The sequence below is a fragment of the Anolis sagrei genome, chromosome 3, assembly GCF_037176765.1.
Source record: "Anolis sagrei isolate rAnoSag1 chromosome 3, rAnoSag1.mat, whole genome shotgun sequence".
Lineage (NCBI taxonomy): Eukaryota > Metazoa > Chordata > Lepidosauria > Squamata > Dactyloidae > Anolis > Anolis sagrei.
In genome coordinates, this window is record NC_090023.1 from 76127615 (window position 1) to 76144252 (window position 16638).

The following is a 16638-nucleotide window of genomic DNA, read 5'->3' on the forward strand; positions in this document are numbered from 1 at the left end:
CCAAGCCACGCCATGGATAGTTTAGAGATGGAAAACTATTCTGAATTATACATTTCCTGGTCAAAAATGAGTGTCCTGACAGTCAGAAAACCTTGTCAGGAGAGATATAACAAAGCACTGAAACTCTTTCACAGTTGTGTCTTGGCTTTTGGACATTCTGGAGCCGCTGTCAAGAGTATCATTACGACCCAGGAAGCAGTTAATTCAGGGATCAGTCAGCAAGTAACAATGCTAAGACTACAGTTAAAGTTCTGAGATGGGATGGCAAGTAAAGGATCATGACTCTGGAGAGAATCCCGTGGAAATAAATAACTGAAGCCCTGGGCCAGACCTCCTATAAAGCAAAGTGAAGCCAGTACCTTAGAGGGCAAATGTTGAGAGAGCGTGGCAGTGGCAACAATCCGTTGAAGCACAGACACATCAAAACCATTTATCTGCATTTGCACATGCAGATAAAAACTGCATGTGCAAATGGTCTGTTTTCTGATCCACTCAGCTGCTTTGCCCAGAACAGAACATTGCCTTAGGTAGTAGTGACCTGGGCGGGCTAGATGTGTTAAGGCTAGTAAGCAAATAGTCTGGGATGATAATGTTGCCAAGAGCATCATGAATGAAAAAATACTACTGCAGAGAAGTGTGTGGCCTTGAGAGAAAAGCTTCCAATTAAAGAAATTGTTATTTTGCACCTGATCTTCCTGGTATGCAGCCTCAAGAACTGGCGTAGTGGGGAACTCGAGGTGTGATGAACTAAGGGAATTTCTGGGAAAGAGGCACAGGTCCTTGAGGATTCTTTTCTGTCATTGTCTGGGAGACCTTTCCAAGAATAGATTACTCACAGAAAATTTCTTCACCAGTCTTTAAGCTGTTAGTGTTCTGGAGTCCTCCCTCCTGATGTATAACAGTCTGTATAAGCAACATAAGTGTATTGTGATTTTTTAAAACATGTGGGTGGTAATTCTATATTTCTCCACTCTTGTTTTGTTCTATAGTTTCTCTTGTATTGTGAAGGAACTCGTTTTACAGAGACCAAACACCGTATCAGCATGGAAGTAGCAGAGTCTAAGGGATTGCCTAAACTCAAATATCACCTGTTGCCCAGAACCAAAGGTTTTACTACTGCTGTCCAGTGTCTCAGGGGAACAGGTATATATTTTGGCATTGATTGCAGTGTTTATTAATAGCTAATAGGAGTACCCAGCTTCAGAAGACTTCAGATCTCCTTATTCCCACCTAAAAAAGGTAAAAGTTTCCCCAACATTAAGTCTAGTCATGTCTGATTCTGGGTGTTGGTGCTCATCTCCATTTCTAGGCTGAAGAGCCAGCGTTGTCTGTAGACACCTCCAAAGTCATGTGGCCAGCATGATTGTATGGAGTGCTGTTACCTTCCCGCAGAAGTGGTACCTATTGATGTATGCACATTTGCATGTTTTCGAACTGCTAGGTTGGCAGAAGCTGTGGCTAATAGCGGGAGCTCATCCCCCTCCCCAAATTTGAACTGCCAGCCTTTTGTTCAGCAAGTTCAGCAGTTCAGTGGTTAAACCTGCTGCACCACTAGAAGACCCACCTACCCACCCACTATCCTCTTCCTACCTAGTTGACAACATAACCTCTCCTTTTTCTTAAATTTGGAGAACCTGCAAGAGGAGGTAGTATAGGAGCCACCTAGAGAAATGAATATTTCAGAGATTCCTCCCTGTTAATTAGGAAAGATTTGAGAAATCAGTCGCTTGTACCTGAGAATGGTGCATTAGGATACTGTGATACTTTAATTCTAAAATTAAGCTATTTTAAAAACAAATCTCAATGTACCTGCATTTGGGATGATCTTAATATCTGTGCCAAATTTCGGGTCTGTAAGTTTCATGGCCTTGAAGCTGTGATTCTACATTTCCATAATATTATTGATTCTTTGACATAGCTTTGATCACTAGACTTACGGTTATTAAGTGCAAAATCTGTATTGACACAAATGTTGAGATTTTACACTACTTGGTGGGTTTTGTAAAACATGTTAACACACCGATTAGTTTTCCTTTTAATTCTGTGTATCTAATAATACTACTTAGCACTTTGTATTTCTAAAGTGATAAGCAAACGTACCCTAATTAGCACTCCCAGCATGCGTGTGAGGTGCTACACTTGTATTACGCCACAAAGACTACCCTGTGAAATAGGACAGGTGGCTGGCTAAATAGCACTGTTGCTTGATTATATTTTTCCAGTTAGCAGGATCCAAACAGTCACACCAACTCTGTCACTATCGATGAAATTGACTCATTGTAGACCATTGTTCAGCCACACAACCCCTGAATAATATTCTCTCACAGGGTTTCAGTAGTCACTTTCTTAAGTGTCCAATGATGAGGATTCAAGAACAACTTCGCCATGATCTTTGTGCTTCACAGAAAGCTCCAGAACTGAGTGGCTTTTGGTAGCAATTCTGCCCCTTTGGGCATAAGTGTAAATGGCAGTAAGAGCTACTTCCTTCATTCTCATTGTTTCTTTTGTACTATTCACTTTGAATAACAGCATTGAGTAGCTTTCCTCTTTAATTTTTTCCAATTTGAGAAAAGAACTACTGTTATTTTAGTTGTATACCAGTCACGCTTCTAGCCATAAGTGTGACTGCAACTAATACTGCTGAAGGAATTTTGACACAGCTATTGTTTGAGGTATATGTTATCTGGCCAGCATCTTTTTGTAAACTCTCCATACATTTATGTTTGCATGTGTTTTAATGTAAAGGTAGGAGCCCCCAGTGCTGCAATGAGTTAAACCCTTGTGCCAGCAGGACTGCTGACCAGAGGTCAGTGGTTCAAATCCAGGGAGAGCGGGTTCAGCTCCCTCTGTCAGCTCCAGCTCCCCATGTGGGGGCATGATAGAAGCCCCCCACAAGGATGGTAAAACATCAAACATCCGGGTGTCCCCTGGGCAACGTCCTTGCAGACTGCCAATTCTCTCACACCAGAAGAGACTTGTAGTTTCTCAAGTCACTCCAGACATGAAAAAAATGTAAAGATTAAATAAACTGAATCCTAGCTGTCTGGGCAGAACAATAATGAAGATATAATTTTGCTTACAACAGTTTCAGCTGTGTACGATGTGACGCTAAACTTCAGAGGAAATAAAAACCCATCTTTATTAGGAATCCTTTACGGAAAGAAATATGAAGCAGACATGTGTGTCAGGTGAGCATGTATATTCCCCACTTCAAGATATGGTAATACAAGGGATGTAATCTATGCATCTAAATCAATTTCATAATCGCAATGTGTGTATATTTGAGGGCTGTCCTCGGATCTCCATTTATTGCTGAAGCTGCCTCTGTGAATTTAAAATCCTTGAGTCTTGCAGCTCGTTTAGGACAAGCATCGTTTCACCACTAGGAAGAGCACAAGGGTAAAGGTGCACATGAACCTTACACAATTCCTTTAGAAATAGCAATTGCCTCTGGCTGCTGTTTCAGTGGGTTCCATCTTTTGTTTGAAAGATATGGTTGGAGTGTACACTGTCTAAAGCTCCATACATTTATATTGCTGCCTCTAGAAAATACGGTCCTATCTTGTTAAAAGGTAATCATCAATGTGTTTTAGACAGTGAGGTCAGCCTGACTTGAAACCCCCTGCTTTCTCAGACTGGTTGGTGAGCAATGTGGACTGATGAATCAACTCCCTCACTATTGTCCTGTCATTTATTTGAAAAGGCTTGTAGGAATAGCTTGGCTGAGTCAACTGTAGACCTAGTAAGTTCTTCCCACACAGAATTATGGTGATGATGATTTTCTCATATTCTTGGTGCCTTGTAGGTATAATTGTAGTGATGTCCCCAATTATCTTGCCACATGGTCATAGGAAATGCAGAAGATCTGGATCAGAGGTAGCAGATACAAAGCTCAGGGGACTTTCTGGGGCCCACAACACAAACAGATCCACATATTGATGATGCTGTGATCATTGTTATAAAACCCCTAGTCAAGACAAATGGTCCCAGGAATTGGAGAGAGCATAATAAGAGTGAAGGACAGCAGAAATAATTGCAGAATTCCCAGTATTTCCATGTTCGCAATGAACTATGACAACTATAGGCAGTAACCTTTGGTTGGTTAGATATTGATGTATTTGAACTGCCAAGATGGAGCATTTGAGTGGGGAGGGGATTCGTTTAAATTAGGTCTTGAGAACCTGTGGCTCTATAGACATATTTGGATCCCAGTGCTCCAGCCAATCTTGCCAATGGCAAAGCACATTGGGAATTGCATTTCCATGAAATGTGAAGGCTCAGTTCCCTCACCTCTGATTTAGGTGGTAGAAGTTTTGGAGATAAAGGTAGGTGCTTGGTTTGATGATTAAAGATGGTTACAATAACAGAGAAGGGATTTGTGGAAGGTAAATGAGAAAAGGTAGCACTTTGAAATTGGATGGGGAGAAGACTACATAGGAACTGGCTACTAGTTATAGCATAAGAACACTAGATATATTTTCCCCTATTCCTATACAGCAGTAATAGCAATGTTTTTCAAACAATGGAGTGACAACACTATATGTAGTGCCTCTTTCCCCTCATTCCTCCTGTAGTTGATCCAGAGCATTCCTACCAAAATCAAACTTAGGTGGTATCATAACTGGGAGTGACCAACATCAGAACCTCTAATGTTGTAACAGCCCCGGTCTACTACTTCATGAACTTCTCCATTAATTAATCTCCTCGTGGACCTAGGTCTCCTGATGCAAAATCTGATTTATTTGGGGTCTATAGCTTTTGTGTACTGAGCCAGCGTGGTGTAATGGTTTGAACATTACATTACAACTCTGGAGACCAGGGTTTGAATCTCTACTCTGCCAAGGAAACCCATACTTCCTGCGTCAGAGGAAGGAAAAGGCAAAAGTAAACCTCTGGATAGATCTTGCTTTAAAAAACTCCATAATAGAGTCACCACAAGTCGGAAACAATTTGAAGATTCACAATAACAGCAAACCTTTGTTTGGATAAAAAAAGGAACCATTTATACTATGGTTCCTTTTTTTTTAATCACAAAATTTGTAGAAATTTTGTGATAGTCTTTGTCTTCCTTTTTGTATAAAACAGAGGTTATTTTTCCCCTGCAATTTCAAATAATAATAGAGGAATATTTTAATTCCTCTACATTTTCTGATTGAGAGCGTCCTCTAGTGGCACATTTATTGCAAGGATGCATGTGCAGGGTTTTCCATGATAACTTACATTAAACTAAGGATCAATTAACCTAAATACTCTGTAGCTGGTATATCCCATTTGATTTTGGACGCTAAGCAGGTTAGCTCTGGATAGTACTTAGGTTGGAAACCTCTGGCAAATACAAAGTGCTTAGGCTTTTTTTAAAGGAAGGAACTGGCAAAACTATTACTGAGTATGTCTTGCCTAAAAGAAATCTATGTAATTAATATAGTCTCCATAAGACAAGTGACTTAAATGCATGCATACACACACAGAGAAGGACTAGTGCTGTTCATCAAAATCACTGTTGAGGAGTTTGGCCATGTCAATCTGCCTTACACATGTTTGTACATTGTTGGCACTTTCATAGTTCCTTGGTTTCAGTGTGGATGTTTTGCAAGCAAAATGTTTGCTGGTATACCTTTTTTAAATGATCTGGGGAAATACCAGATTTTTATTATTTTATTTATTTATTTCCCATACTTGTACCCTTCCTCACGACCGGCAACAATTTGATGCCCAACAAACAAACAGATTCCAAAAAATAACAATTACAATTAAATCCAGCAATACAACATAAATTGTTCAAACAACAATTAAAATCACACACGTTCAAAACAAGATAGCCATGCTCCAAGTGGTAAAACCCTAGACTCTAGATAACTATGAGTAACAGCACAACCTTGTGCAGTTAACAGCACAATCTTGTTCAGAAATAGATAACACTGTGTTCAAAAGCTGTTACTCACAGGGTAAATATTTTATTATTATTATTCAAGGCAGTTTGCAACATAAAAATAAGATAGCTGGAGTCTGGTTTGGTGTATTTCTAATGACTCTGACTCCAACCAAAATTGTTTCTGCTTTCATAGTCCTGCATAGATGGCCCTTCCCTGATTTAACAGTATGTTTAGGTGACAGACCTATAGCACTAAAAGTAATAGTTTATACTATTGTCATAGTACTATTATTCTTTCAGAGTACTCCCCTGTTTTATTCTGGATTTAATTCTTACAAGTGAGACTGGGCAGCAATGGTCCTCCATATATTTTTAGACTGAAATTCCCAGAGTTCCTTACCATTGGCTATGGTGGCTAAAGAGTGTGTAGGTTAAAAATGTCTATAGAGTTACACAGATCTGCTGGAAGTCTTTATTTCCCCTCATATTGAAAGTGTTGTCTGGGTTTGAAGCTAAGGGCCCTTCCACACAGCCATATAACCCAGAATATCAAGGCAGAAAATCCCACAACATCTGCTTTGAACTGGGTTATCTGAATCCACGCTGCCATATATTCCAGTTCAAAGCAGAAAATGTGGAAGGGACATAAGACAGAGAGTAGCTTTCTGAAGTCGGCCTAGGAAATTCAGAGGTTGGGAAATTCAAGCCAGGGGTCTCCCGATTTATATCTCAGTCCCCTGGCCACTATACTACACATTTACTGGTTAGAAACTGGTAAAAGGAATGGAAGGTGGGTTGCTTGTCAGTAAGTGAAGAGATAAAAGCTTGGCAGGTTGCCTGGAGTCAAACCAGTGCAGCCTCACTGATAAATTCCAAAATGAAAAGTTCTGGGAAGAATTGCAGCTTCTTTCCTGACCTTCAATGTTTTGTGCTTGATAGCAATTACTCCGCCACATGAGAGTGACATTTTGGAGATTTTAATAGATACCCCTTATTATTGCCTAACATAGTCAAGGGTTGACAAATGTCACTGAAAGTCAAATTTGTTCTGTACAGATCAAATGGATTAGGATGGGAAATGCAACGGTAATTTCAAAGTTGTGTCAAAGCACCCATTCTTCACACTTCACACTTTGGTATAGAAAAATATAAGTAGGCATTGGAGGAGGACAGAAAATGAAGAACTGATTAAAATCAGATGTTTTACATTTTCCTGTGTATTTGTTTTAAGGGGACTTTAAATATTATTTTTATCAGCAGCAGCATTTTTACTTATTCTAACCTTTTCACTGAGACTGAGACTCAAGACACCTTACAAATTGAAATGGTTATAATACCACTAAAACATACAAGGACTCAACATTACAAGAGAATGATCAACTAATAATATTAGTTTTTGACGGCTGCTTAAATAGCAGTTAAAATAGTACCATTTCAAACAATATGCATGACATCCAGCTGTAATTTTACATATTGTTTATTTCCCCTCTTTCCTGAACTTCTTTTAAATAAACTAGGAGGTTTCCCCTAGAAGATATTCCCTTAGATGAAAAGGAAGCGGCAAAGTGGCTTCATACACTTTATCAAGAAAAGGTGAGTAGTTTATCTCTGGATCTTACAAAATACCATACAGCCCCTATAACCTTGAAGGATACATTTCAAGACCCCCGTAGATATCTGAAGCAGTGGATCATGGCAAACCATATATTTTGACTATACTTGGGGTGGAAGCATACCATAGAATCACAGTAGAGGATCTAGAGAGACCTGCAAACTGGTCAGTGGGTCTCCTCTAGTTGAAGCTAAAATAAAGTAATAGAATCGTAGAGTTGGTAGAAACCACAAGGGCTATCCAGTCCAATCCTTGCTACAGCTGGATTTAGGCCAAGAGATACTACTAACTTTTAAAATAACTATGGGAGTTACTGATCATAAACCTCCTATGTTACATCTCCAGCACTTGATCAGCAAGTGTGATATAGGCTTTCTGTACAGGGGCCCTTTCACACTATTTATTTATTTACAGTATTTATATTCCGCCCTTCTCACCCCGCAGGGAACTCAGGACGGATCATAATGCACACAGACATGGCAGACATTCAATGCCATAGACACACAACATATATAGACAGAGACACAGAGGCTATTTAACTTGCCAGCTTCATGGGGGTATGCTTTTTGAATTCCGGCCACTGGGGGAGCTGTTGCTTCACCATCCACTTGTGACACCGATAGAGAACTTCCTCATTCTTTTGCAGCTGCTGGAGAGGTTTTTAAGGTGTTGTAAATTAGTTAAATTAGCCATAAGCGGTACCTAAATTTCCTACTTGACAGATGTAACTGTCTTTCGGGCTGCAAAGGTCGAGAGCAAGCTAGATAAATGGCTGGAAGCTCACTCTGACCCGGGCTGGCTTCAAACTCATGACCTCTCGGTCAGTAGTGATTTTAATGCTGCTGACTCCTAACCAGCTGCTCCAACAACCCAGTCCACCTCTACACAATTGTATTTATTTATTTATTTATTTTATTCTATTTGTATTCCACTTTTCTCTACTCCGAAGGGGACTCAAGGTGGCTTTACATATAACAACTAACTACAGTAGAGTCTCAATTATCCAACATAAACAGGTCGGCAGAACATTGGATGAGTGAAAGTGTTGTATAATAAAGAGGGATTAAGGAAAAAGCCCATTGAACATCGAATTATATTATCATTTTACAAATTAAGCACCATGTTTTACATGTTTTACAAGAAATCGACAGAGAAAGCTGCTCAGTACACAGTATCATTATGTAGTAATTACTGTATTTATGAATTTAGCACCAAAGCATTGCAATGTATTGAAACAACTGTGGATCCAGGCGGGAGGCAGATTGCATTGGATAATGCAGAATGTTGGATGAGCAAAGGTTGGATAAACAAGACTCTACTGTATTTAATGCCTTTGGACAACAAACAGTTAGATTGCACTTAAGTTAAAAATTAAAATTAAAATCAAATTAAATGCACATTAAAACATATAAAACATTGCATTCACTATTAAAATCACACCATCCTCAACCATAATCTGGGGCCGTTCCAAAGACCAATTGCACATATTTTGAGGCTATTATTGCACTATAGATTAATCTTCAAAGGCGTGACCCCAGAGCCAGGTTTTCACTTTCCTTCTGAAGGCCAGGAGGCAGGGAGCTTCTTTAATATCACTGGGGAGGGAGCTGTAATGCTGTGATTCGCTTTATCTGCCATGGTTTCAACCTATGGAGTCATGAGATTGGCAGTTTAGTGAAGAGTACTTAGAATTCACTGCCAAAGACCTCTAGTACCTCTCCAAGATATCATAGGATGGTGCCATGGCCCAGCATTGCAGAATATGTGAAAATATTCTGAGTTTAATCATTGCCATATATTCCTAAGATCTTTTTCTAGTGTTCTGTCTAAACATTGTCATATTTTAGGATATTAATAGCAATTTTAATTATGAAATAATGGCCGCATTTGTGTGACTAATGTAATATATGAAATTGGCACATATTTTAGCTTTTGGGAATGCTGTCTTTTCATTCAGCTCCCTCTCTGTATTTCTTTGGTTGGTCTATACATGGCAATTTACTTACATTATTTTTATAGCTTTCTGTGGTTCCCTTTCCTAGTGATATGGAAAAAAAAGTATCCAAGATCTGTGGAAGTAGTAGTGTACAGATTGAAGGCATTATTTATAGGAATCCTGGGGTAGATATTTTAAATATGTTTTTGTGTATGAAACAATTATGATGACACAAAAATACAAATTTCTCCACAATAGCCCATAGAACTGGATCACAGAGTCTTATTTCTGTGACAGTATTAAATTCTAGTGGATTTTCATTGCTTGAATTATTGTGCATTACCAAATTAGGAAACTTTTCTTTTTTCTTTAAGGATGCTTTGCAAGAGAAGTATAATCAAGAGGGTATTTTTCCTGGACAGCAATTCAAACCTCCCAGAAGACCATGGACTCTCCTCAACTTTCTCTTCTGGGCTACAGTTCTCCTGTCTCCTCTTTTCAAATTTGGCTTTGGCATTTTTGCAAGTGGATCACCTCTTCTAATTCTTGCATTCCTGGGCTTTGTTGGAGCAGGTAATAAAAAGGAATAAGAAATTTGGGGCATTCTAGAATTTAATTTAATATCTGCTCAGAATTTTGTGGTACAGCTAGGTACCACTGTCATTTACACAGTTAACCAACTTAAGAGGAAGAATGATGGATGGTATCATATCAGTGCTTACCTATCTGTCTCTGTGTCTCCCGGTTATTTACACTGTAATACAAAGGTAGCTGATCTTGCTACCCCTTGAACTTGCTTCACAGTTTATTCGGTCATTTCCCCCCAGATTTTCCCAGGAGCTCAAAGCAGTTTACTAGACTTGGGCCCTAATCATTGCTAACGAAAAGATTTGTAGTTTTCAGAGGGCTGCTTTCGTTTAATTTCCGAAAACAGAAAGGGGAAGAGAGAGATGAAAAGATCAGCTAGACAGATTCAGAGAGCCAATATTTTCAGAAAGAGTTAAGTCCATAAAATACCTGGAGCAGGGCAATCTGCAGTATGTTTTTCTCTCCAGACAGACCACAACTCAACATCCACTGTGGAATCGTCAAACCAATTAAACTCAAAAATATTAAATCCAATTTTATGTGTGGACTGTGACTTTAATAACCAAAATAAGTCAACCATCAACACCACTAACCTTGTTGCCTTCATAGTTGGCAGCCATGAAAAGGCTAGTGGGAAGCCGTGTCCCGCCTCCTGGCTTTTTCACCAGCCACCATCAGCTTCCCACCAGCCTTTTCAAGCCACCTTTGCCTCTTCTGCCTGTGTCCCCATCTGGGATCTCAGTGCCCTGTATTACTCTTCCTAGTAATGGTGAGTTGAAGCAGAAGAGATTATGCAAAATAACTGCATATATAACTACAGTTGGCCTTTCACTTTTTTTGTGGGTTTGATTATTAATCAATTTGATTAATGAGTTCTCTCTAGCAATCTAGATTTCTAGTATGATTCTAGGGTCAACTTTTGTCAGAGATACCTAGAGAAAAAACTTTTCTACACATTTGTTGGTCCTCCAATTTGATTCTATGATGGGCTTCCCCAAGTTGACTATTGAGGTGTGATGAAGGACCCCGGGATCCTAGAGAAGTGTTCCCTTAGGTTTTCTCTTTCTCCACTAAATTGTGAAGTAACTTCTGGTAGAACTCATAATCTCCTTTCTCTCTTGTTTTAAAGCTTCCTTTGGAGTTCGCAGACTGATAGGAGTAACGGAAATAGAGAAGGGCTCCAGCTACGGCAACCAAGAATTCAAGAAAAAGAAATAATTTCACAGATGCAGTTCTGAACATATAACAAGACTATGGTATCAAATTAACTTCATTGAAAGAAAGACACTTAGAAAACTTATCTTTTTTTTCTTATTAACTGATAACTAATAATACTTGAGCCAAGACTGAAGAAATGGGAAAATTCAAGAGAAGAGGAAACAAATTGACTACTTATCTGCCTAAGGATCCCTGTGTTCATAGTTTTTGGAGAAAATCTGGGCTAAAAAAAAACCCCACAGAAACTTTTTTCCCTTTTTTGTGGGTGGGTGGGGGGAACTTATGGGTGACGCTACATGCATCTTCAGATAATTTTTTTGTTTTTCAAGAATACAACACTTGCTATTCAAGGAGAGACTGAATGTTTCTTCTTGTTAAAAATTGTTTAACATTTCCTTGTTTTTAGCATCTTTTTGGAAAAAAATTAGGCAGCATGCATCGCAGCAAACACACGGTATCCAATTAATTTTACAGCTGTTTCTTGGAGAGGAAGCAACTTGGAAGGAGGAGTTCATCTTTGCAGTCATTTTAGTTTGTCTTTATTCTAATATTTATTAGTGTGTACAATGGCATTGTAATGACAGCTGCACCTTTACTGATAAGCACATATTTTCAGTCAGATCTTACTAGGATGGATGCAGTCCTAACTTTGCCCCCTTTATGTTGTGCCAGTAAAATTGGCACAGGGCTTACAATGGCCTACATAGATAATGAACTCACTATTTCTGTGCTCCAAAATATGGGGCAGATGTGTCAGGAGTTGGCTGAACTTTGCAGTATTTGTTGGTTTAGTTCTTGGGTTTCTTTTAAACATCCAAATGGTGTTTTTGTTGTCCTGGGCTGTCTTCTGGCTTCATTCTTTAAAAAACAAAAACAGCATTAAACACACACAGGAGCAGAGCTTGGAAAAGGCCCTGTTTTTGAAATGCAGTTTCTTGAATCCCTAAATCCATACAGCCATTGCCTGTGCTGACCGACAGATTCTTAGGGTTGCAGTCCAAAAACTTCATTTTCCCTAGGTCTCCATCAATGTCTGGGGAAAAAAAATAGATTTAACTACCCTTAACAGCAGTAAGCATTTGGAGTTAGTCATGTGTTTGAGTGGAACTGTATATCTTTAAGTTTGCAGTTGCAACCATGTCTAACTGAAAGTCCTTTCATCTGACACTAAAAGAACATTCTTCCAAGTAAAGTTGTAGGATCCAAGGGTTGGGATGTTGTTCATCTGCTCTGTGTTGTTGCAACAGATTTACAGTTTTACCAACAGTTTATTTGCCAGTGAACAAAAAATGATATCTACACATCAAGTGATCTAGGTAATTCATTATCATTATCATCATTTTGTTAGCATTTTTTTGCTGCATGTTCTATCTCCCCAAAATAGCTCTGGTCATCTCTGGCTCCAAAGAACACGGACAGAAACTACACAGCCTTCATAGTTTCATCTTTGAGGGTCCATCATGGCTGCTTCCCATGGGAAAGCTATTGATTTGAAGTGGCCTGCGAGCCAACTTCAACCCAATTTGAAGCACATTTTGGCTGAGGTTGGAACTCTTAAATGTTTCTATTGAATGGATGTTCTAAGCAAATGCTTAGCCAAAAGGAGGCAGCCTTCATCCAGAGGCTGTCCTGTTTTCCTAATAGAGCTTTGCAGTTTGATTAAAATTTACACATGTTTTAAAAGGGGGTATCTGTAAGTATGTGACAGTGACATGCCTCTTCTTCCAGTGATGGGACCAAAATTTTGCAATCAGCTCTGTACCAACAAAACAAAACAAACATCTGAATGAAATCACCTAAATAGAATTTAAAGCAGAATTGCTCTCTGCTGCTCTAGTCAATGTAATATTAACGCACACATTCTTAGCTGAAGATTTGATTCTTGTCTTGCAAGACTATATTAAAACACAGAGTGTGTCCTCTCACTCTTGCTCTCTCAATGCCAAGGGTAAATATGTAATATTTTACTTGCAAAATGTGACTGTTGACACTAACTTTTTATTTCTCACACCATAGGAGGTCATTTAACAATTTCTGAAATACCTTTATTTGCAATTTGCCATTTGGGCTGTAATCAAAATAATTGATATGCAAGCATGGTAGAGAATGGACTGCAGGATAATCTTTGTGTTGCTCCTGTGTCTGTTGCTAAAGAGACAAGCCATTTTTAAAAACTTAACTAGTTGTTTGTCTCCAACCAGAATTACCATCACAACAGAAGCTGTAACTGCATTTGTTTTTTTCTACACATATATATACCAGTACTTTTGATCACAGCCCAGAGTATCCATGCATTTGCTGTGTCTCTTTCCCTTAACAGAGCATCCTTCCATCGGTCATGGAATACACAAGTTATGCTTCCTGAGAGAAATTACATCTGACCTGTCGCTAAGGGCAGACAACTCATATATTAACTTCATTAGAAGTTGAATGTGTGCTTCTTGGGAAGGAGCAGAACCCAGCCATGACTACTTTTTTAAGCTCCGTAGATATTTTTTGCTTTTTATTTGTTTTCATACTCTTAAGACAGCTGGACAGAATTTCTCTCCAGAGGTATGAAAAGGTTGGGATTGTGTTTTTTTTTAAGTAATGGGTAAATAACTGATACTTGTTGGGAGGGTTTTTTTCCTTTAACAAATGCTGTATAATTGCTTTCCAACGATTTTGAATACATTTTAATTGCACCTAATAACAAAAGCAGAGCAGTGTGTTACAGTTACATATGAACAAGGAGTTATATACCTAAATGAGCCCAGAAATGTTTAACATACTTAAGAGGGGTGGAGTGAAGGTCAGACAAGAAGTTGGAAAGAAGAAGAATGAGTATATAAATCTTTTTTTAAAAAAATAGGTGTCTAGTTTCTACTACTTAGTACAGATAACTCCTGCTTGAAGGTAATGGGAGTAGTGCATGTATATTACAGGGGGGGGAAAGCAGATGTTATTCTTCTGTTTTATTTTCATATCATGGCATATTGATCATATTTTGTTTTGAAAAACATAGCAAAGAACACACATTTGTCTGCAATTCTAGAAAGACATATCCATTTTGAAAACAGAAACGTAACAACATTGCACAATATAGTATACGACAGCGCATTTTTTGGCTTGAACTTTGGTTTATCTCTTTAAATAGTTTTTTTTTAAAAAAAACGCAAAGTGTGTATGAAAGAATACTACTGGAAATAGCAGCAAGTGTGTCTCATAAAGAAAATCAGATGGTTTGGATTGGAACCATGAGCATAGATTTTATACTTACACTATTTTCTTCTGGTTTACTAGAACATAGCTTGTATATTTGACAACCAAGCCCTTTGAGAGCAATAATAAACAAAATATACCATGAGTTTTCTTTTCTTTCCCTTTTTTTCCTTTTTGGTCTTCTTCATTATTCAATCTTAATCATTGCTACAGTGTCAACAGTGTTTCCCTCCTCCCTTTCCTTTCCATTTTCAGTGCTGTGTTTGTGTTTTGATGTATAGGATTGAAATGGAGGTTTTAGAATCTGAAATGGAGATACATAGGTTGGGATCTCAGAGCTGTACTAAGAGCTTTAAAATGTCTTTCGAGGTTTCCCCCCTTTTTCATAAACATCACCACAAATAGATTCTTTTAAACAAAACAGCATTGCATTGTGAGATGGGAATCCTGCTGATCATGAAAACACATCTAAATCTGTCCCACCCCAGTAGATAGTTTAAAACTAATTGCAGACAGCCCCCAAGTTATGAACAAAATAGGTTCTGTAGGCTTGTTCTTAAGTTGAATTTGTATGTAAGTCAGAACATGTACTTTTTTAAGTGTAACTCCAGACAGAGATAGATAGGTAGGTAGGTAGGTAAATAGATATGAGCTTTGTATGGAAAACCCTTTTGGGAAAGGTTAACATCCCTGTGGTGTTTGTTTTGCTGTCTGTGCCCCTGTTCAGAAGATTTCACATCACTTTCTGTCCCTATGAGTATTGGATTTTGGAAAAAAATGGCTTGTTATGGAAACAAGGATTGGGAACAAAGCTTCGACGGAGACCCCTTTTCCCCATGATAACTCTTTCTGGAGTGAATTTCCCTTCAGAGGGGCAGATTTCTCTCACTTCTTGTTGTCTCACCCCCATTTGTAACTATGAGTCATTTGTAAATCAAATGTTTGTAACTCGGGGACTGCCTGTATGCACTTCTTTGGATCTATGCCAATGGAACAAGCCACCTTCAAGTTGGGTGCATTTAGGTGGCCTGAATTAATTAACCTTGTTTTAATTAACCTTAACACTGGTATGTATTAGGGCATTGTTTTTAATTTGAATAACAATGTGTTTGGCACACCAAGCTCCTTTAGTAGTTATAAATCATGTTTAAGCAGAGTAGGATTAAGGAAGAAAACCAAAACTAACAAAAGCTCTTCCAATTAAAATAAATCCTACTGGAGAAGTCCCATGTATTTCTGGTACATAACCTATAGACCAGTGGTTCTCAACCTGTGGGTCCCCAGGTGCTTTGGCCTACAACTCTCAGAAATCCCAGCCAGTTTACCAGCTGTTAGGATTTTTGGGAGTTGAAGACCAAAAAATCTGGGGACCCACAGTTTGAGAACCACTGCTATAGACATTGGTTTCACACTTGACTGTAAATATTGTAACACCTGAAAAAGTAATAGGCTGAAAGGAGGAGGGCATATCAAATTTCTTGCATAATTCTATTGTTTTTCTCAACTTGAGATTCCTCTTTTTCTACTTCTTCAGTGCTCCTATGAAAATATGTATATTTCAATCAGGGAGTTTAGGACATCCCTGAATACAAGAGCAGGTCAACTTGCTGACTGTAACATAGAAATTAACTTTCATTTTTAAAGGCCTCTTTCTAACACTACCTCCCCAGCTCAGCTGATTAATATGACACTATTATAGTATGCACAGTTTACATACCCTAAATGTACAGTTCCTATCTGATCTTGGAAGCTAAGCAGGGTCAGCTTAGAGACCATCAATGAATACCAGGTGCTGCAGGCTCCATTTCAGAGGAAGGAACTGGTAACATCACCTTTGAGTATTCCTTGCCTAAGAAAATGTATGGGGTCACCATAAGTTATCTGGTGACTTGAAGCCACATACACAACATGCACATACTGTAGTATGCGTCAAAGCAGGTGTAACCTGGGCTGGTTCTTGCATTAGACAGGAAAGGAGAATTGTCTCAAGAGCTGGAGAACAGCAACAACAATCACTTGGCTGGGCAGTCCTGAGAGATACCCACCCAACTTCTGTTTAAAGGCCTTCAAAGATAGTCTACCACAAGATGTTTCTTTCCCATTTTTCCTACAGAAAAGAATGATTCAACTCATGTCTATTATGTTAATCAATTAATGGTCTTCACACTTTTGGCCTCCAGATGTTTTCAATTTCAATAGAAATCCCATCCA

At 38.6% G+C, this 16638-nt stretch overlaps 1 protein-coding gene across 3 annotated transcripts in view; it reads left to right on the top strand.

Moving 5' to 3' along the window:
* AGPAT3 (1-acylglycerol-3-phosphate O-acyltransferase 3) overlaps window positions 1–14572 on the top strand; it is a 125861-nt gene extending 111289 nt beyond the window's left edge. For all 3 annotated transcript variants that reach the window (XM_060770251.2, XM_060770254.2, XM_060770253.2), the window contains exons 5-9: window positions 990–1143; window positions 3086–3188; window positions 7390–7465; window positions 9795–9993; window positions 11138–14572. In XM_060770251.2, coding sequence (XP_060626234.1) covers window positions 990–1143; window positions 3086–3188; window positions 7390–7465; window positions 9795–9993; window positions 11138–11226 — 621 coding nt within the window. In that variant the 3' untranslated portion in view covers window positions 11227–14572. The remainder of the gene's footprint in view (window positions 1–989; window positions 1144–3085; window positions 3189–7389; window positions 7466–9794; window positions 9994–11137) is intronic.
* Window positions 14573–16638: the final 2066 nt, after the last annotated feature.